Raw genomic sequence first — 22031 nt, 5'->3', positions numbered from 1 at the left:
GCTGTTTTGTGAATGTCCTCTTCGTGAATTCTTAGCTGATGATACCCTGACCGAAGGTCGATTTTTGAGAAGTAGGAAGCGCCCTGCAACTGATCGAACAAGTCATCTATTCTAGGGAGGGGATATCGATTCTTGATTGTCAACTTGTTCAATTCTCTGTAATCAATGCACATTCGGAACGAACCATCTTTCTTTTTGACGAATAACACTGGGGCTCCCCAAGGTGAAGAACTTGGTCGAATAAACCCTTTGTCTAGAAGTTCTTGAAGTTGTCCGGATAGTTCTTGCATCTCGGATGGTGCAAGGCGATAGGGTGCTTTTGCTACCAGTGCCGCTCCGGGAATTAAGTCTATCCGAAATTCGACCTGTCTATAAGGGGGTAGACCGGGCAATTCCTCCAGAAATACTTCGGGATAGTTTTGAACCACTGGAATCTCCTTGAGTTGCTTAGCTTCAGGTTCTCTTTCTAGCACGTGGGCCATGAATGCAATACAATTCTTCTTCAGGTACTTGTGAACCTTCACGCTTGATACTATGTTTAAACTTCTTCCTGGCTTCTCACCGTGTATGATAAGGGTTTCTCCATTAGGGAGAGGCACTCTGATGACTTTCTCATAACAACCAATGTCCGCTCTATTTTTGGATAACCAATCCATCCCTACTATCACATCAAAACTACCTAGCTCTATAGGAATTAGGTCAATGTTAAAGAGTTTATCAGCTAAATTCAAAGTACAACCAGGAATTATATCACTAGCCCTAATTTCATACCCATCAGCAAGTTCAATAGCATAAGCATTCCTCATCTTTACCGATTTCAAGCCAATTAACGGTCTAAATGCTAAAGAAACAAAACTCCTATATGCTCCCGCATCGAATATTACTGATGCAAAATGGTTGTTCAGGAGAAACGTACCTGTTATCACTTCAGGGTTTTGACGAGCTTCTTCTGCACCAATCACAAAGGCTACACCTCTTGGCCGTCCAACTTGATTTCCTTGGAAGTTTTGCCTGGCTTGGCCTTGTCCATTGTTACCAGGTCCATTGTTCAGTTTGGGACATGCTCTACGGAGATGATCAGTACTCCCGCACTCGTAACATGTCCTTTTTTCCCTCCTTATTCACCTTACAATACTTCGAGTAATGGCCTGTTTGCTTACAGTTTTGGCACACCGGGCAAGCTCCCTTGTGATGGAAGTTACACTTATTGCACTTCGGAAGCGGTCCTGAGTACTGCTTTCTCTCCTGCACTTCCATGACTCCCTTTTCATGAGTTTTCACTGGCTCTTGCTCCTGGGCTCTTACCATAAAGTTTCTTGAGACTTTCTGCTTCCTCCCTAACTTGCCTCCATACTTCTTCTCTCCCTGATCTGCTGGCTTCCTCTTGCTACTAGAGCTTTCCTTTGTCGATGCTCCCATCCTTATCACATCACAATCAGTAATAGCCCAACAAGCACATAATATGATGTCATCGCATGACCTGCCTCTCGTCTAGCAGCACTAGCACTATTAGCAGTCTCCATCGAATGCTGATACAAGATTTCCATCCATGTCATCAGTTCGTTCAATACCTCCTATTTCCTGGCTATTACAGCGAGGCTGTGGCACAGATCCGCTGCCATCAAATGCATCCTCTGGGACTCCTCCGGGGTCATACCTGGCTGTCTGACAGGTATCCTTATGACTTGCTGAGGTGAGGGTGCTCTCGGTCCTGCATCGCTGGGTTCTGCTCCGCTGTCCTGCCGTGCCATGTCCTACTGTGCTGGCGGGTATCCTTCCTGGAATGGGAACACTCTTCCTCGCTGTCCTCCGAATGCGAAGTCCAAAGAGCGGTGGCTGTGGCAACACCGATGTCGGTGATGCCTCGCATTGTTGACTCAGGGTGTTGTCATTGCTGATCTCCACCGAGTTCCCAGTATCTTCTGTATCCTCTGATGGGTCTTCTTCTACCGAGGCGGGGGGATTACGTCGAGGGATAACAGTGACGTAGCCGGATTCATCGGCTGAGGCGGTAGCGCGGGAAGATGATGATGTTGACATAGTGGACTGTGACATAGTTTCAATGAGATATGAAATAAATGACAATGCATGCCTATAATATGCAATGCTTACACACACCAAAATTAACCTTTTGAAATTTTGAAATAAAGTTTTCTCAAATATTTTTGTTGAACATATTCCCATTATAATTAGCTCAAGCTTTGTATAAATCTTTTCTTAGTTAAACATAAGTGATCAGGCTATGTTTAATCAAGGTCCAATAATACAACTCCCGACCTAATTATATTAGTAATATGTTTGATGTAAAAAGAATTTCTTTGTAAGTTTTAGTTATAGGTTGTGTTTTCTTAAAGAAAAATCGATGTTCTCTATAACTTTAGCTCTGATACCACTTCTGTCACACCCCGCTAAAGCGGAAACGCAAGGTATGACAGCGATAACGGTTTCAATGCAAAAGATAAAGATACATCACCATAGCAGTATTTAAAAGTTTACAACCCATAGCTTCAAAAGAAACAAAATACAAGTTTTTCAAAATAACATTGTTCAAAATATAGCTTCATAATAGCTTCAACATGATGCAGCATGCTCTATGATGATGAATCTTTACATCCACTTACTAATTACTTCCTGAAAAAGCATGTAAAACGAGCGTCAACTATGAAAATAGTTGGTGAGTATCACAAGTTTATAAAAATCGAGCGTACAATAAGGCTTTTCGTAAATACAAGTACATTGCTTCAATGATAAACAAGTTGATTGCTATTAATGAATACAAGTTTATTGCTATAACGAGAAACGAGTTTGTATGTGTATGAGCAAACAATGAGTCTCAACCAAACCTATGACTAAAGCCCTATCGAGATCTATGCTTATCGTTCCATAGATGAATATGGTATCATGCACTCCAGCGATTCGGGCGAGTGAGGAGTTGTCAATTCCTAATAGCGCTATCCATAACGACCATTGGCTCAAAGAGTTAATGGTTAGAGATAAGGGAAGGGCCTTAGTACGATAAGTTCTCATGTTCCGTGTTGCATAGACATACATAAAGAAACATAGCAATACAATAGCAATCATGTTTGATACAATTCAATTTAAATACAACATGCAAACAGTAGTTTTTCTGGACATGCTTTTCCACCCCAAAACATAAAAACCGAAAATAGGGGAGTGCGTGAATACTCACAGTATGCTAAATATAGCAACCAAGTTTATACGAGTTATATAAATACAACGGATATAAATAGTTTAGGACATGCTTTTCCACCCCAAAACATAAAAACCGAAAATAGGGGAGTGCGTGAATACTCACAATGTTTTGTGTAGACACAAGCGGTACTTCGGGATGCACCAACGTCTTACTACCGGGATCCTACGACATCAAATACACGCACTAGTGAGTTTCCATGTCGATATCTAATGCTAATATACTAAACTCTACATATAGGGAAATGCCAATTTATGTTTTAGTATTGGATTTTATATCAATTAGTTACACTTTTTCTGAAGTAATGAAATTATATATATCGGGCGATTAATTACAACCTTGGAATATAAACTTTCCAAATTTTTAAGTCCTTATTACAACATAAATTCACGAAAATAGCATTCGAGGGATAAAAATTCTCAAACTTTTTATTTAACTGTTATTACACAATACTAAGCTGGGAAAATTATAAAAATGGATTTCCAAGCTGTTTAATTATATTTTATGATTTTTGAGCATTTATTTCAATAAAAATTGAAATAAATAGAAAACAATTTCCAAAATTACCCAAACTTTTTATTTAATTGTTATTATACATAAATAGGCTGGGAAAAATATAAAAGATATTTTTCAGTGGGTATTTCTATTTTTTCTTACTTTATTCCTTTAAATAGTCATTAATTAAAGAAATAATATTAAACAGTTAAAATAAATCACCATAAATTTTTGTAACATCATTTACAGTATAAATATCCTAGGAAAAATATCAAAAGTGGTTTTCATAATGTATAAACTGGTTTTGGGTATTTATGTATATTTAAGTGTATTTTAGTGCAATTAACTTTAGAAAATAAGAGAAAAATAGTTTACAGTAGAGAAAAATATTCAAAACTTTTATGTTACCTCCTACTCTATAATATTATATCCTGGTAAATTTTCATGAATTTTGGATAATCAGAACTATTTCTCCCATTTTTAGACCATTATAATTACCAAAAATTGGGAAAAATAGTAAAACATGATGGAAAATCTTGAAATTATTTTCTGGATTCACCCATCACAGGTAAGGTATGCGAAAATTGTTAGATACAATTTTCACATCCTATAAAGTGGTTTTGTAATTTATCATGTCCTAAATAAAAGAAAATTAGAAATCATATGAAACGGTAACAAAAATTGCTGAAATTTGGTGAGGGGTCATTATTCCCCATAAGGATCATCCATGAATTTATTTAGGATTTATTGACCTCTAGAAGTATTTTATATGATTTATGCCCTTGGTTTTAGCAATAATTCTAATAAATCAATGAAATAACAAAAGCTCTTGAAATTTTCCAGATTATCTCATGCATGCAAGGGCTTTCAAAAGGAAAAATGTAAAAAAATGTATTCAGAAGAGAAATGAGGGTAATGATTCCAAACAATTTAAGAAAAGTTGCATGCAATAATGCATGAAGTGTAAATGTGGCTGAAGTTCATGAATTTGTGTAGCCCATTCAGTGAGGTTTTAAGCCACGAAATTTCAACCATAATTCACTAGATATGTTAAGTTTCTAAGGTATTTTTCCTCAGATTTATGGTTGGGTTTAAGGCCATTGTTTAAGCAAGATAAAAATAGTGATCACAGAAAAAGAGCTGTATGCGCAACCTTTTTGTAAAATCTGCTAAAAATCGGATATTTAATATTTTACAGTGAGACCAGTTGGGTTTGAACGTTAACTCGTGGAACTAACCAATACAAAAAGAATATCTTGATTTGGTTAAGAAATGACTGAGTTATGACTGTTCAAAGTCGAACAAAGTAATCTGGCAGATTGCATGTTTGCTTGTGTGCATTATTAGGGTATTTCAACAAGAACATCATGCATGTCTTTGTTAAGGCCCGATTTCTAACACATGCATGGAATGAATGAGCATCCAAGATGTACTAGAAATGGTTTAAATGCTTTTGTTCATGCATGAACACAAAAGAAATGGAGAAGAACATGAAATATTAGGTTTTGATGTCACATGATCATATGTGCATCTTTTCCACTCCTTGCATGGGTTTGATCCCGGATTTTCACCATCTCTAACACATGCATTGTGTTATTGTGAGAATCTACAAACCACAAGGGGAGAATAAAGATTTCTAGCCATGGAAAGGCATAGAATCCGAAAAGTAGAGAAGACTATGAAGAAAAAGAGGTTTAACCATGAAACTATGGAAGAAGATGTTGTTGTTTACCTTGGTTTTGACCTTGAGAGAAGTAAGAACACTTCAAGGGCTTCACAATCTCGAAATTTTGCAAAGAAATGTGAAGAGAGTGAAGAGGGAAGAGGTGGAGTAAGGGTTTAAGCTTAATGATTGTGTTTTGGGGAAGAGAGAGGGCATGGGGAGGGGTGATGGCCGGTTTTTGCATGCATTTTGGCCTCCTCTCTCCTAAATTTTAAACTTTATAAACTTCCCTCCTATATTTTATATAAAAACATTCATTTTTATAAAATGTTTATTAAGCAATTTGATTTATTTAAAAATCTTGTTTTCAACAAATAATTTATGATTAATACTTGTAATTTATATTTCTAGTTCATTGGTATAATCCATAATTTGATTAATAAAATTTGATATTAGGAAGTTTATAGCCAAATTTTATAAAGTTTTTAAGCTTTATAATTTATAACTTTGGATTTTTGGCTCTTTAGGGTTTTTGGAATATTGTTTGATATTCAACAACATGTTGAAGTATAATTAGAATGTTTTAATTTATTTTTAGAGTTTTATACCCTATTTCAATTATAACAAAGCTTGAAGCTTTATTCTAATTATAGTATTGGCATTTCCTATTGTAGCTAAGCAACTTACTAGAATTGTAAGTATCAAGTATATTAGTCCTAGACCTTAGTTGGATCCTAGTTTATGCAATATTTTTGACCTAATTTATACTACTAGGTCATGGCATGTTGTGCATGAATGGTTATTATAAAGATGCATGAGTCCAAGAATGACCTGAATTGGCTGTTGTCACAATATGGAACATTACACTCCAATGAGGTTAAACACCTCAAAACAAGCGTTTGGAGTGACCCAGGTGACATCTTCGGACGTGTAATGGCACTAGGGACTTGGGACTTGAGTTTACTCCCCAAGAGTAAACATTTTAAAGAGTTTACAGCCATAGAACACACACATACATGAGTTTACGGCCGTAAACTCATGTTGGTGTAGTTTTGAGTGTTTAAATGGCTTAAATGGACATGGGGATTGTTGGAATGGATTTCTAAAATGCCTTGGAATTGATTGTATGAAATTATAACACTAAAAAGGGAGTTTACGGCCATACCATAGGAGTTTACGGCCGTAAACTCACCTATGGCCAAGATAAATTGATTTGAGCTACATAGGATAATCACATGTGATTCAAGAAATTTATACAAGCCATTTGAGTGTATTTGATGCATCATTTAACAAGTTTTATGATTTTACAGCCAAGGGTAGGTTCCTAGGCCGTAAACTCCTATAAATGACATTTTTGATGTGTTTCAAACCCTTAAACTATTTTTAGATGCATCTAGATTTTACCACAAGGCCATTGGTTGAGTTTCAAGGTATTTGGACATGTTTTAAGGCTCTAAATCCCCATTTATGTGGAGTTTACGGCCCAAAAATATGAATTGGCTGTAAACTCACTTTTTTCCCCCAAAAATCATGTTTAAAGTGTTCCAAGTCTAGTTTAGCAAGCCTTAAAGTCATATCTAAGTCCCAACTATGATTTGGAAGGGTTATTTGGCTCAAAAAACCCATGAACATGAGTTTACGGCCCAAGAATATGTCTTGGTCATAAAATCACTTTTGTCACTCAAAATCAATGTTTTAAATGTTATAAGTCCTTTCCATTAAGTCATTAAGCCATATCAAATGTCCAACATTGCTTAGGAGGGGTTTTAGGGCTTAAAAACCCCATCTTTAGGAGTTTACGGCCCAAGCTTGTTCCTTGGCCGTAAACTCATGTTCTTGGTCCCAAAGCACAAATTAAACATCAACTTGAAGGCTAGAGAGGTTGAATAACAAGTTAGGGGTGTTACCTCTTTGATTTCAAGCCTTAAATCTTTGTTTTGGACCTTGATTTTGGGATGAGGAGAGAGGTTGTGAGAGTTAAATGAGAAATTGACCAAAGGCTTCAAATGGAGGCTTAAACACGTTTATATAGTGTTTAAGTTTTGGACACGGTGGAATTCTACCCGATACCGGCGTTAGACGAGGCTTTTGGTTGTACCCGATTGAGTTGCCGTAACCCGATACGGTAAATTCTAGAAATATTCCGATCACTAAAATTGGTTGTTAAAATGTTTTCTAAATGTATTAAGACACCCATTAAGTCATTTTAAATGTGTACCAGTTAATGACTTAATTAAACGGAAGACCGGAAATCGAATTTGGAAACGAAGATTGGTTGCGTGAATTGTACAACGAAAGAGTTACAAAAGATAGTACGGAAATTTCGGGTTGTTACATTATCCCCCCGTTAAAGGGAATTTCGTCCTGAAATTCAAAGTTTAAATACAAGACAAGATACAAATCATGGATCAGAAAAGAGTTGTGGATACTTCTGTTTCATTGAATCTTCCCGTTCCCAAGTGAATTCCGGTCCCCGCTTGGCATTCCAGCGAACCTTCACTAACGGGATGCGACTTTGTTTTGTACGTTTGACTTCTCGATCCATGATTTCGATCGGTTCCTCCACAAAGTTGAGGCTTTCATTGATCTCGATCTCGTCTAATGGAATTGTTAGGGTTTCATCGGATATGCACTTTTTGAGATTTGAAACATGGAAGACAGGATGAATGTTACTGAGTTCGTGAGGTAAATGAAGTTTATAGGCAACTGGACCGATCCTGGAGAGGATCTCAAAGGGTCCAATGTACCTTGGATTAAGTTTTCCACGCTTACCAAAGCGTACAGTGCCTTTCTAGGGCGAGACTTTTAACAGGACACAGTCTCCAACCTGGAAATCTAGTGGTTTCCGATGATCATCAGCGTAACTCTTTTGACGATCACGTGAAGCTTTCAATCGGTTACGGATTTGAATGATCTTTTCGGTGGTTTCGCGGATGATTTTAGGACCAGTGAGAGCACTGTCGGGGACTCGACTCCTGGCTAACTGTGTATCCCCCACCTCGGCCCAGCACAGAGGGGATCTGCACTTACGACCGTATAGGGCTTCGAACGGAGCAGCCCTAATGCTGATGTGGTAACTGTTGTTGTAGGAGAATTCGATCAAGGATAAATGTGTGTCCCACGACTTTCCAAAGTCAATGACACATGCCCTAAGCATGTCCTCCAGGGTTTGGATTGTTCTCTCACTCTATCCATCGGTCTGAGGATGATACGCCGTGCTCATATCTAGTTTGGTTCCAAGGGCTTTCTGAAGGGATTGCCAGAATCTGGAGGTAAACCTACTATCTCTATCAGAGATAATGGATACAGGTACACCGTGTAGACGTACTACCTCCTGGATGTAGATTCGTGCGAGTCTTTCCATCTTGTATGATTCTTTGATCGGAATGAAGTGAGCGGATTTTGTCAAACGATCGACAATTACCCAAATGGTATCGTATCCACTAGAACACTTGGGCAGTTTGGTGATGAAGTCCATGGTAATCATCTCCCATTTCCACTCGGGGATTTCGGGTTGTTGGAGCAAACCTGAGGGTTTCTGATGTTCGACTTTGACTTTGGCACAAGTCAGACACTTGCCCATGAATGTAGCTATCTCAGCTTTCATGTTTGGCCACCAGTATTGTTTCTTGAGATCCAGGTACATCTTGTCCGAACCCGGGTGAACAGAGTATTTGGTTCTGTGTGCTTCTTCCATGACTATTTCCCTGAATCCACCGGATTTGGGAATCCAGATTCGATTCATGAAACAGTGAACTCCGTCACCTCTGATCTCAAGTTTCTTTTCCATTCCTCTCAAGGTTTCATCTGACATGTTCTCGGGTTTGAGGGCTATTAACTGGGCTTCTCGAATTTGCATGGGTAGGTTGGAATGGATGGTTATCGTCTGGTTCTTCACTTTGTGCCCTGCACTATCCTTTCGGCTGAGGGCATCTGCTACCACATTGGCCTTGCCGGGGTGGTAACTGATTTCACACTCATAATCACTGAGTAATTCTACCCATCGCCGTTGCCTCATGTTTAAGTCTTTCTGATTAAATATGTGCTTGTGATCAGTGAAGATCGTGCACTTGGTTCCGTAGAGATAATGTCTCCAAATCTTCAATGCAAAGACTACGGCTCCTAGTTCTAAGTCATGTGTGGTATAGTTGACCTCGTGTGCTTTCAGCTGTCTTGAGGCATAGGCAATCACCTTTCCTCTTTGCATAAGCACACAACCTAAACCTTGATTAGACGCATCGCAGTAGACAACGAAGTCCTCTGTCCCTTCAGGCAGAGACAGAACAGGCGCGCTGCATAAGGCTCTCTTCAACGTTTGGAATGCAGTTTCTTGTTTATCACTCCAACAAAAGGGTACACCTTTCTGTGTTAGAGTGGTTAAAGGTTTGGCGATTTTGGAAAAGTTCTGAATGAATCGTCGATAGTAGCCAGCGAGACCCAAGAATTGATGAATTTCTGTGGGTGTTTTCGGTGCCGACCAATTCTCTATCGCTTTAATCTTGGAAGGATCTACGTGAATACCCTCCTCCCTTACTACGTGATCGAGGAAAGTTACCTTCCGTATCCAGAATTCACATTTGGAAAATTTCGCGTATAGCTTTTCGGATCTAAGGGTTTCCAACACTAATCTCAAGTGTTGCTTGTGATCTTCTTCGTTTCGGGAGTAGACGAGGATGTCATCAATGAACACGATGACGAATTTGTCTAAGAAAGGACGGCACACCCGGTTCATCAGGTCCATGAACACAGCCGGTGCATTGGTTAGACCGAAGGGCATCACTACGAACTCATAGTGTCCATACCGAGTCCTAAAAGCTGTTTTGGAAACATCGTTTTCCTGGACTCGTAACTGATGGTACCCTGACCGAAGGTCTATCTTTGAAAAGTAGTTGGGTCCCTGGAGTTGATTGAAGAGGTCGTCTATTCGAGGAAGGGGATATTGGTTCTTAACGGTTAACTTGTTCAGTTCACGATAGTCGATACACATCCGAAATGATTCATCTTTCTTCTTGAAAAACAGAACCGGAGCTCCCCAGGGTGAGGAACTCGGTCTAATGAATCCTTTACTGAGCAACTCATTGAGTTGACTGGATAACTCCTGCATTTCTGTCGGAGCTAAGCGATACGGAGATTTTGCTATGGGGGTAGCTCCAGGAAGTAGGTCAATACGGAACTCGACCTGATGTTCAGGAGGAATTCCTGGAAGCTCTTCGGGAAACACATCTAGAAAGTTACAGACTTCGGGGATGCTCGCGAGGCCTCTAACTTCTTGTTTCTCGTTGATCACATGGGCTAAGAATGCAATGCACTCCTTTCGTAGGAGCTTTCGAGCTTTGATGCAAGAAATGATATGAAGATTGGAACTGGGTTTATCGCCATAGATTACGAGAGTTTGATCCGAAGGAAGATTGAGACGAATGGCTTTTTCGTAACAAAGAATATCAGCATGATTGGGACTCAACCAATCCATGCCAATGATAACATCAAAGCTCTTAATGGAAACGAGCATGAGATCTATAGGAAATGAGTGATCATTTAAGGTAAGCGTACAACCTATGAATACATCGTTAGCGCTTTCTTTCTCACCGTTAGCCATCTCGACGGTAAACGTTTCAGTTAGTGGTTGAGGATTTGGTTTTAGATTATGTTTGAATGCATGACTAACAAAACTCCTTTCAGCACCTGAATCGAAAAGAATACTAGCATATGAGTTGTCGAGAAGGAACGTACCCGAAACAATAGTGGGATCAGCGACTGCTTCCTCCCGTCCCATGGTTAGAATCCTTCCAGTGTTATCAGCAGTTGACTTCTTGGGACAGTTCCTTTTAAAATGCCCAACTTCTCCATAATTGTAGCAGGCTTGACTAACACCTGCTCCAGATGATTGGTTGGCTGATTGGGTAGGAGTTTTGCAGAATCGAACTGTGTGCCCTTTCTTACCACAGTTTGTACAGGATAGTTCTCGGCAAGGACCAGGATAATGATGGTATTTACACTTGTCACACAGAGGGAGGTTACCAGCACATTTACTGGTAAGAGTTGGAGCTGTGGATCCCATGACAGAAGTAGCAGCAATAGGGGTAGTAGTAGCAGCATGGACTGTTACCGTCTGCTGTTTCTTGGAAGATCTTTGAGAAGATTGACCCTTCTTCTTTTTCCAGAATTTTCTCTTTTCGCCACTCTTTTGAGTCGGCTCAGAAGTGGTAGTGATTTCCTTAACGTCTTCATTGTGATCAATCAGAACTTGAGCTAAAGTCTTAGCACTATCATAGGTATCCGGACGAGCAGCCAAAACATGACTCTTTATCGGTTGGGATAACCCCCAAACGAACCTTTCGATCTTCTTGTTCTCAGGAGTGACTAATCCCGGGCAGAGAAGTGCGAGATCATCAAATCGGGAAGTGTATGCAGCAATGTCGGAACCTTTCATCTTCAAGTTCCAGAGCTCGTGCTCTAATTTCTGCATTTCACCACGGGGCAGTATTCAGCAATGAGGAGTTCTTTCATGGCTTCCCAGCCCATGGCATTGGCTACTGGTAAGGTTAGAGATTTGACTCGGCCATTCCACCAAGTCAAGGCTTTATCAACGAAGGTACAGGCCGCGAACTTGACCTTATCAGATTCCGCGCAAGCACAAATTTCGAAGATGGACTCGATTTTCTCGAACCATCGAGATAAGGAAATGACACCTCCAGCGCCATTGAAGGATGTTGGTTTTGCGTTGATGAAATCTTTGTAGGAACCCCCTCTTTGGTGTCCCTGGCTAACCTCGGGGTTTTGAGATTGAGGACCACCTCCTGAACCACTAGGGTTCATCTGTGACATAGCTGCTACCATTGCACATGTCATCATCGTCTGGAGCGATGTTAGGTCAAACTGAGGAGGAGGTGGCGGCGAAGAAGGATTGTTGTTGTTCTTTGAGTTGGGTCTCTTTCGGGGAGGCATTTTGATCTAATAAGATCAAGAAAGAGAGGATGGTAAGTCCTCTGTTGAATCGATAGAGATGGCAGTTATATGATTTGAATAAGCGATAAAGTAGGAAAGAGTTATCAAAACATATAATTTATCGCTAAGAATAATCACAGAAAGCCATTTGAATAAGGATTTCTACAGAGGATTGGGATCGAGAAATACTCCCATAGTATTTCATGAATTGATTACGACAATGATACGATGTTTGGGATATTAGGGTAAATTTTAGGCATGCCGCATACCACAGTCACTCCCAAGCACATGTTGGCCGTGTCTCGAATGAATATAGTTGGCCAGGCTATATTGACCCTAGACACGACTACATAACTGCCCAGGTTTAACCATAGTACACAACACCCAATTACTTATGTTCTATTCTACTTGTGGTTACGGATGACGACGGTTCGGTATACTTGTATACTTTTGAAAATACTTGTAGTTTGAAGATACTTTTAATTCAGAGCACTAAGGCCCTTTAGTGTTTATAGTTTTATACCATGTAAGGTTTGGTATACTTCATTCACTATAAACAAGGGCTCTGACACCAATCTGTCACACCCCGAAAACCGAAGGCAGAAACATTTCCGGAGTTGACTCCACGTTGAGTATCAAATCCAGTGCACATAGTAAGTAAAGTAAAACAACCATTACATTACATAATAAAGTTTACAGTTGTTTCAAAATTAAAGTTTGTACAGTTGTGTTACATAATATATATAAACAAAAGAAACGGATCTTCATCTACACCGTCTTTAAGCAAAAAGGATCTTCGGGTACCTATTCTAACGCTGACCTGAGAACACAAGCGGTTTGAAAATCAGCATAAAGCTGGTGAGTTCATAAGCGGTTTTTGTTTGTGAAAATGTTTCGAGTTTCCTTTCTGTTTCTGAAATGTTATGTACACCAAGAAAATCCCGTATTTTCTTAAAAGTTGGTTATTGTTTCACAAATGTAAAGTATAGTAAGTTTGTACACTGAAAACATGTCTACTCATGTGAAAATGTATAGTTGGTTATCTGACTTGTTAAACTGTTCTGTTTACTTATCATGTGTTACCAGGAAAGTCCCATACTTTCCTTATTGTATGTTACCAATTGTAAAAGATGTAATGTTATCCAGTTTGTTACTCTTTCTAGTAATGTAAGTATTACCCAGAAAATCCCCGTGCTTTACTGCAATGTTGGTTTCTAATGTAAACGATGTTAAAGATGTAAAAGATGTAATCGTGATTAGGTTCCATGTTTTCTCCAGGAACGTCCCGTACTGTCCTGAATGTTAGTTGTAGTATGTGAAAGATGTAAAAGATGTAAAAAATGTAAAAGATGTAAAAGATGTATAAAGTGGTTCATTATTACTATAAGTAAATCTCTGTTATCCGAATTGCGAGTTCCATAACCATACAATAGACTGAAACCTATGGCAATAAGTAGTCAACATGTGGCAATAAGTAGTCCACATACTTATGACTTTCGTCACCCTTGAACCATTTCGGTTCGGCTGTAGCTAGCAGCCAGGTGTGGGGTAGTCAGCCCTGTATAGATCTATACACTCAAGTTACGCTCTCTAAATACCAGAGATTCTGGTTATGGGTGTAGTCCTCCACTCGCGTATCTCGGAGGAGTGTTCTCCGAGGACGTGTCTCCAATCATACAGGATTAACAAATTTACTAGTAATAATATGATAGCCCTCCACTCGCGTATGTGTGTGGAGTGTTACCGAGGACAAAACAGTGTACAGGTATTATGTTCAAATGTTTAATGTCATGCTTTTAACTGATAAAATATTGAAAACCATTTGTGAAATATATGTAAAACATAACAGTTTAAAGACCTATTTCACAAATATATGTTACGTGATCTGCATGTTCAATTGGTTATCAGTTGTGGTAATCAGTAATAAAAGCATATGAAATATGAAACACACATTTGAAAACATGTTTCGAGTACAAGAATTCCCTTGTACTTTGCTTGTGTTCCCCCCCCCCCTTGAAAACAGTGAAAAAGGGTAGGGGTATGAACTCACCGGACTCGGAAACGTCTCGGTTTTGAATGCTAGACGTTGGTTCGGGGTTTGATTACTAGCGATGTCCCTATGTAAAATGAAATAATGTCCATATATATACAATTAGAGATATATTCACTAATCATATGGAACATTACACTCCAATGAGGTTAAACACCTCAAAACGAGCGTTTGGAGTGACCCGGGTGACATCTTCGGACGTGTAATGGCACTAGGGACTTGGGACTTGAGTTTACTCCCCAAGAGTAAACATTTTAAAGAGTTTACAGCCATAGAACACACACATACATGAGTTTATGGCCGTAAACTCATGTTGGTGTAGTTTTGAGTGTTTAAATGGCTTAAATGGACATGGGGATTGTTGGAATGGATTTCTAAAATGCCTTGGAATTGATTGTATGAAATTATAACACCAAAAAGGGAGTTTACGGCCATACCATAGGAGTTTACGGCCGTAAACTCACCTATTGCCAAGATAAATTGATTTGAGCTACATAGGATAATCACATGTGATTCAAGAAATTTATACAAGCCATTTGAGTGTATTTGATGCATCATTTAACAAGTTTTATGAGTTTACGGCCAAGGGTAGGTTCCTAGGCCGTAAACTCCTATAAATGACATTTTTGATGTGTTTCAAACCCTTAAACTATTTTTAGATGCATCTAGATTTTACCACAAGGCCATTGGTTGAGTTTCAAGGTATTTGGACATGTTTTAAGGCTCTAAATCCCCATTTATGTGGAGTTTACGGCCCAAAAATATGAATTGGCTGTAAACTCACTTTTTTCCCCCAAAAATCATGTTTAAAGTGTTCCAAGTCTAGTTTAGCAAGCCTTAAAGTCATATCTAAGTCCCAACTATGATTTGGAAGGGTTATTTGGCTCAAAAACCCCCATGAACATGAGTTTACGGCCCAAGAATATGTCTTGGCTGTAAACTCACTTTTGTCCCTCAAAATCAATGTTTTAAATGTTATAAGTCCTTTCCATTAAGTCATTAAGCCATATCAAATGTCCAACATTGCTTAGGAGGGGTTTTAGGGCTTAAAAACCCCATCTTTAGGAGTTTACGGCCCAAGCTTGTTCCTTGGCCGTAAACTCATGTTCTTGGTCCCAAAGCACAAATTAAACATCAACTTGAAGGCTAGAGAGGTTGAATAATAAGTTAGGGGTGTTACCTCTTTGATTTCAAGCCTTAAATCTTTGTTTTGGACCTTGATCTTGGGATGAGGAGAGAGGTTGTGAGAGTTAAATGAGAAATTGACCAAAGGCTTCAAATGGAGGCTTAAACACGTTTATATAGTGTTTAAGTTTTGGACACGGTGGAATTCTACCCGATACCGGCGTTAGACGAGGCTTTTGGTCGTACCTGATTGAGTAGCCGTAACCCCATACGGTAAATTCTAGAAATATTCCGATCACTAAAATTGGGTGTTAAATGTTTTCTAAATGTATTAAGACACCCATTAAGTCATTTTAAATGTGTACCAGTTAATGACTTAATTAAACGGAAGATCGGAAATCGAATTTGGAAACGAAGATTGGTTGCATGAATTGTACAACGAAAGAGTTACAAAAGATAGTACGAAAATTTCGGGTTGTTACAGGTAAACTCCTTGAGAGTTTACGGTTTTGTGACCATAACCCCATGGGTTTACGGTCGTAAACACATGAGTTTATGGCCATAAACTCATGTTCCTTTGACCAATTGTTGTTTTGAAGTTCTTCCATCCATTAGAAGTATTCCCTCTTTATGCTAAAGCCTATGGAAGTGTTTAGGGCACCATTTCACTCCTAAAAGGATTTTACGGTCCCTTATCCATTTCCTTTTGGGTTTGCGGTCGTAAACCCTTGAGATTACGGCCGTAAACTCACACTTGCTAGATCATTTTGCATTTTGAAGCTTTAGAAGCCTTTCTACATTGAAGTATAAGCTTGTGGAAGTGTTTGTGGCAATAAAGCACCCCTATATGTAGTTTACGGCCCATGGACCACTATTCCATGTGTTTACGGCCGTAAACACATATGATCTATGGTCTTTTGTGGTTTTCAAGTCCTAAACACATCAAGGATAGGGTCTAGACTAGTTACCTATGCTTAGGAAGGGACTAGGGACATTTTGGTCCCTTACGATGGGTTTACGGTCCAAGAATGTTCTTGGACCGTAAACACCATGTTCTTGGTGCTTCTTGGATGTTTTCATGTTATGGTGTATCAAGCCTTATACTACTCTAGGATATAAGTACTTACTAGTTAGAAGCTTGAAAAGGCACCAAAAGGCCAAGAACACTAGTGTGTGTTCTTGGTGAAACTTGAAGATTGGACCTTTTGGAAAGATCTAACGGATAGAAGTGTGTTAAATCACTAGATAAAGTGATATACTAACTTGAAAGGGCTAGAAACACTTACTAGCTTGAAGATCTTAAGGAAAACTTGGATGATAGTTGAGAGAGTTTGAGTTTTTGATCTTGAAAGTTGGAAAAATGGTAAAAATGGCTAAGTGCCACTTATATACCCCTCCCCATTAGGGTTTACGGCCGTAAACACCATGTTTAGGCCGTAAACTCTAAACTTTTTAAATGTTGGGACTTTATTGTTTCACAATAAACCCTAATGTAACCTCTCTCCTGATATTTCCTTAAGTACTAACTTATAATGACCCAAACTTAATCCACAAAGCTTGAAAGTTAACGGAAACTGTTTTGACTCTTATTGAAGTAAGAGGTTGTACTAACTTAAGTACTAACTTACATAATAGAAATTTCGGGTTGTCACATCATCCCCTCCTTAGAAGGAATTTCGGGTTGTCACATCATCCCCTCCTTAGAAGGAATTTCGTCCCGAAATTAGAAGTTAAGCAATTAAGTAGTTACAAATAACTAAGCAAATAGATGAGGATATTTCAGTTTCATCTGATCCTCTCGCTCCTAAGTGAATTCAGGTCCTCGTTTGGCATTCCAGCGAACCTTCACTATCAGGACACGGCTTTGCTTTGTTTTCTTGACCTCTCGGTCCATGATCTCTACTGGTTCTTCCACGAAGTTGAGGCTCTCGTTGATCTCGATCTCGTCGAGTGGGATTACAAGAGTCTTGTCGGTAGACACTTTTTCAAGTTCGCGACGTGGAAGGTAGAGTGTACGTTACTGAGTTCACGTGGTAGATTGAGTTTGTAAGCTACAGGGTCGATTCTGGCAAGAATCTCGAAAGGCCCTATGTATCTTGGATTCAGCTTTCCACGCTTACCGAAGCATATTAAGCCTTTCCAGGGTGAGACTCTCAAAAGAACGCGGTCTCCCACCTGGAACTCCAATGGTTTCCTTCGCTTGTCAGTGTAGCTTTTTTGTCGGTCTCTGGAGGCTTTCAATCGTTCACGTATCTGAACGATCTTCTCCGTCGTTTCCCGAATGATTTCCGGACTTGTGAGAGTTCTTTTAGGGACTCAACCTTTAGCTAACTGGGTATCACCCACCTCAGACCAGCACAGAGGGGATCTACACTTGCGGTCATAGAGGGCTTCAAATGGAGTAGCTTTGATGCTCGTGTGATAACTGTTGTTGTAAGAGAATTCAACAAGGGGTAAGTGGGCATCCCACGCTTTACCAAAGTCGATCACACAGGCTCGTAGCATATCTTCCAGGGTTTGGATAGTTCTCTCACTTTGTCCGTCTGTCTATGGATGGTAGGCTGTACTCATGTCCAGCCTAGTTCCTAGGGAATTTTGTAGCGACTGCCAGAACCTCGAAGTGAATCTACTATCTCTGTCTGAGAAAATGGATATGGGTATACAATCTCCCTAATGTAAGTTCTTGTAAGCTTCTCCATCTCGTCTGTCTCTTTGATAGGTAGGAAGTGCGTGGACTTGGTCAATCTGTCGACGATGACCCATATGGTATCAAGTCCACCCGTTGTCTTGGGAAACTTGGTTATGAAATCCATAGTGATTCGCTCCCACTTCCATTCTGGTATCTCCGGCTGTTGTAGAAGACCGGAGGGTTTTTGGTATTCGACCTTGACCTTGGCGCAAGTAAGGCATTTACTTATAAAGGTAGCAATCTCTGCTTTCATGTTAGGCCACCAGTATAGCTTTTTGAGATCCAGATACATCTTATCTGAACCTGGGTGGACGGAATAACGAGTGTTGTGCGCGTCGTTCATGATCAAGTCTCAGAAGCCGTCGTGTTTCGGTGTCCAGATTCGATTCATAAGATATAAAGCTCCGCCACCCTTAACCTCTAAGTTCTTATCCATTCCTCTCAGGGATTCACTCGCCATATTTTCAGGTTTCACAGCGTCGAGCTGAGCCACCTTTATTCGAGTGGTCAAGTGTGAATGGATAGTTAGAGTCAAAGATTTGACTCTACGACCAGAATATTCTTTCCGACTTAGGGCGTCAGCTACTATGTTGGCTTTACCCGGATGATAACGAATTTCGCATTCGTAATCATTAAGTAGCTCGACCCACCGTTGTTGTCTCATGTTGAGCTCCTTCTGGTCAAAAATATGTTGTAGGCTTTTGTGGTCAGTAAAGATCGTGCTTTTCGTACCATACAGGTAGTGTCTCCAGATCTTCAAAGCAAACACAACTGCTCCTAGTTCAAGATCGTGGGTGGTGTAGTTAACCTCGTGTGTCTTTAGCTGTCTTGAGGCATAGGCAATGACCTTGCCTCGTTGCATCAGAACACAGCCGAGCCCTTGATTTGAAGCATCACAATATACAACGAAGTCTTCTATCCCTACGGTGCACAAGGCTCGCTTGAGCATTTGGAAGGCTCTCTACTGTTTCTCTTCCCAGTCGAAAGCCACGCCCTTCTGGGTCAATGTTGTCAGAGGTTTCGCTATGCGGGAGAAGTTCTGAATGAACCTGCGATAGTAGCCAGCAAGACCTAGAAATTGACGAATTTCTGTAGGTGTTTTCGGTGCAGACCAGTTCTCAATGGCCTTAATTTTGGAAGGGTCCACGTGTATTCCTTCTTTGCTAACAACGTGGCCCAAAAATTCGACTCGACGGATCCAAAATTCGCACTTAGAGAGCTTCGCATAGAGCTTCTCCGATCGTAATGTTTCTAAGATTTTTTAGAGATGCTGACCATGTTCTTCCTTACTTCTAGAGTAGATGAGTATGTCATCGATGAAGACGATGACGAACTGATCCAAGTAAGGACGACACACCCTATTCATCAGATCCATGAATACTGCGGGCGCGTTTGTTAATCCGAACGGCATCACTACGAATTCGCAGTGCCCATAACGAGTTCGGAAGGCTGTCTTTGGAACGTCCTCCCCTAACACTCGTAGCTGGTGATATCCGGATCGTAGATCTATCTTTGAGAAGTAGTTGGCTCCTTGAAGTTGATCAAATAAATCGTCTATGCGGGGCAAGGGATAACGATTTTTAATAGTAAGCTTGTTGAGTTCCCTGTAGTCAATGCACATGCGAAACGATCCGTCTTTCTTCTTGACAAATAAGACCGGTGCTCCCCATGGAGAGAAACTTGGCCTAATGAATCCCTTCTTGAGAAGTTCGTTAAGCTGACTGGAAAGTTCTTGCATCTCTGCCAGTGCTAGACGATATGGAGATTTGGCTACGGGAGTAGCCCCTGGCACCAAGTCGATTCTGAACTCGACTTGACGCTGCGGTGGTAATCCCGGGAGTTCTTCTGGAAAGATGTCGGGAAAGTTGCGTACTTCTGGGATGTTTTGAATGTCTTTTTCTTCTTGGCCCGTATCGACGATGTGTGCGAGAAATGCACGATATTCCTTTCGTAAGCATTTATGGGCTTGGATGCATGAAATGATGCGAAGGCTCGTATTAGGTTTGTCGTCATAGATAACTAGGGTTTCTTTGTTAGGGAGGTTAAGACGAACTGCTTTTTCAAAGCATATGATGTCGGCGCGAAGAAGACTCAACCAATCCATGCTGATAATGACGTCAAAACTTTTGATTGGAACAGGCATGAGGTCTATCGTGAAAGTATGGCCGTCTAAAGTTAAAGTACAACCTACGTATATACGGTTAGCACTTTTTGTTTTCCCGTTTGCCATTCTACAGTGAAAGGTTTATCTAAAGCACAAGGTTTTCGTTTAAGAAGGTGGGCAAATTTATGGCTTACGAAACTTTTCTTCGCTCCACTGTCGAAGAGTATGCAAGCATAGGAGTTATCGAGGATAAACGTACCAGTAACTATCGTAGGATCAGCTACGGCTTCCTCGTGGCCAATAGCCATAACCCTCCCGACTCCGCTGGATGTCCCTACCTTAGGGCAGTTCCTCTTGTAGTGGCCCACCTCGCCACAATTGTAGCAAGCCTGGCCCACACCGGCGTTAGGAACTTGAGAAATCGGCCTTGTTGGGACTTTGCAGAAACGGGTTGTATGCCCCTTCCTGTTGCAGTTAGAACATAGCATTTCTCGGCAAGGTCCGTGGTGGTGGAAGGTGCATTTGTTGCACCTCGGGAGTTTACCGGCATATGGCTTTGCTGATAAGGGGTTAGTAGGGGCAACAGGGGTTACTGTGGCTGCATTGATCGCCACAAGTTGTTGCCTCTTTGAGGATTCTTGCGAAACCCCGCCTTTCCTCTTTTTCCAATCCCTCCTGTTGTTGTTGTTCTCCTTTTGTGGTTCGGGGGTAAGTTTCGTCGGGTTTTGATGATTTCCGTGATCAATGAGAGATTGTGCCAGCTCCTTGGCACTGTCAAAAGTTGCAGGCCTGGAGGCTATCACACTCTTCAGGATCTAGGGCGACAGGCCCCAAATATATTTCTCTATCCTCTTGCTCTCCATAGGAATCATATCAGAGCACAGAATTTCCAGATCATAGAATCGATTTGTATAGGTTGATATGTCGGTACCAACCATTTCAAGACTCCAGAGTTCCTGCTCGAGTTTTTGAATTTCACCTCGAGGACAGTATTCTCTCATCAGCATGGCTTTGACGTTTTCCCAACTGATCGCATTAGCCACTGGTAGGGTCAGAGACCTTACGTGGCTATTCCACTAGGTTAAGGCCCGGTCTGAAAAGGTACATGTAGCAAACTTGACCTTATTGTGCTCTGAGCAGGCATAGATTTCAAAGACCGATTCGGTCTTCTCTATCCATTGCCTCAAAACCATAACCCCTCCATCTCCATCGAAGCTTCGGGGTTTGGCGTTCGTAAATTCCTTGTAGGTACATTCCCGGGGATGCCTATGGCTCTCGCCATGGTGAGAAGGAGGTGCACCCGTTCCCGATCCACTTGGGACAGGAGTGTTAATGGCTGCTACGACAACTATGAAAGCTGCCTGGAACATAGCAGCGTCGTAAAGAGGAGGTGCTTGAGGTGGTGGAGGAGGTGGTGCTGGAGTTGGAATTATCGGAGGATTACGCCTTGTACTTCTGCGAGGAGGCATTTTTTAACTATAGGATTTAAAAGATAGAAGTAATGATAAGAATTTGAATATGTCAGTTGATGAGAGTGACTCATGGACTAACTTTGCATAGCCCAACTGCACATTTCAATGTTGATCTAGAACTAACTAGCTAAATTATAGGATGATCTTTATCAGTAACAACTAATATTGATATACAAATAAAGATCTATTTAGTTCTCAGATATGTAATTACAGTAAAACTAAATACCCCTATGCTATTTCATTGTGGAGATGTTGGTAAGTTTTTAGACTTGTTGCC

General features: G+C 40.4%; 1 protein-coding gene across 1 annotated transcript in view; it reads right to left on the bottom strand.

The window, feature by feature from the left end:
* Positions 1-21751, bottom strand: part of LOC145012012 (uncharacterized) — an 80229-nt gene extending 58478 nt beyond the window's left edge. Inside the window, exon 1 of the mRNA XM_078970776.1 lies at positions 21440-21751. Within this exon, the coding sequence (XP_078826902.1) occupies positions 21440-21751 (312 nt within the window). The remainder of the gene's footprint in view (positions 1-21439) is intronic.
* Between the last annotated feature and the right edge of the window lie 280 nt (positions 21752-22031).

The sequence above is a fragment of the Lactuca saligna genome, chromosome 1 (assembly GCF_052625555.1).
Source record: "Lactuca saligna cultivar CGN05327 chromosome 1, ASM5262555v1, whole genome shotgun sequence".
Lineage (NCBI taxonomy): Eukaryota > Viridiplantae > Streptophyta > Magnoliopsida > Asterales > Asteraceae > Lactuca > Lactuca saligna.
The sequence above is the reverse complement of the archived record's forward strand: the minus strand, read 5'-3'. Positions and strand labels throughout refer to the sequence as shown.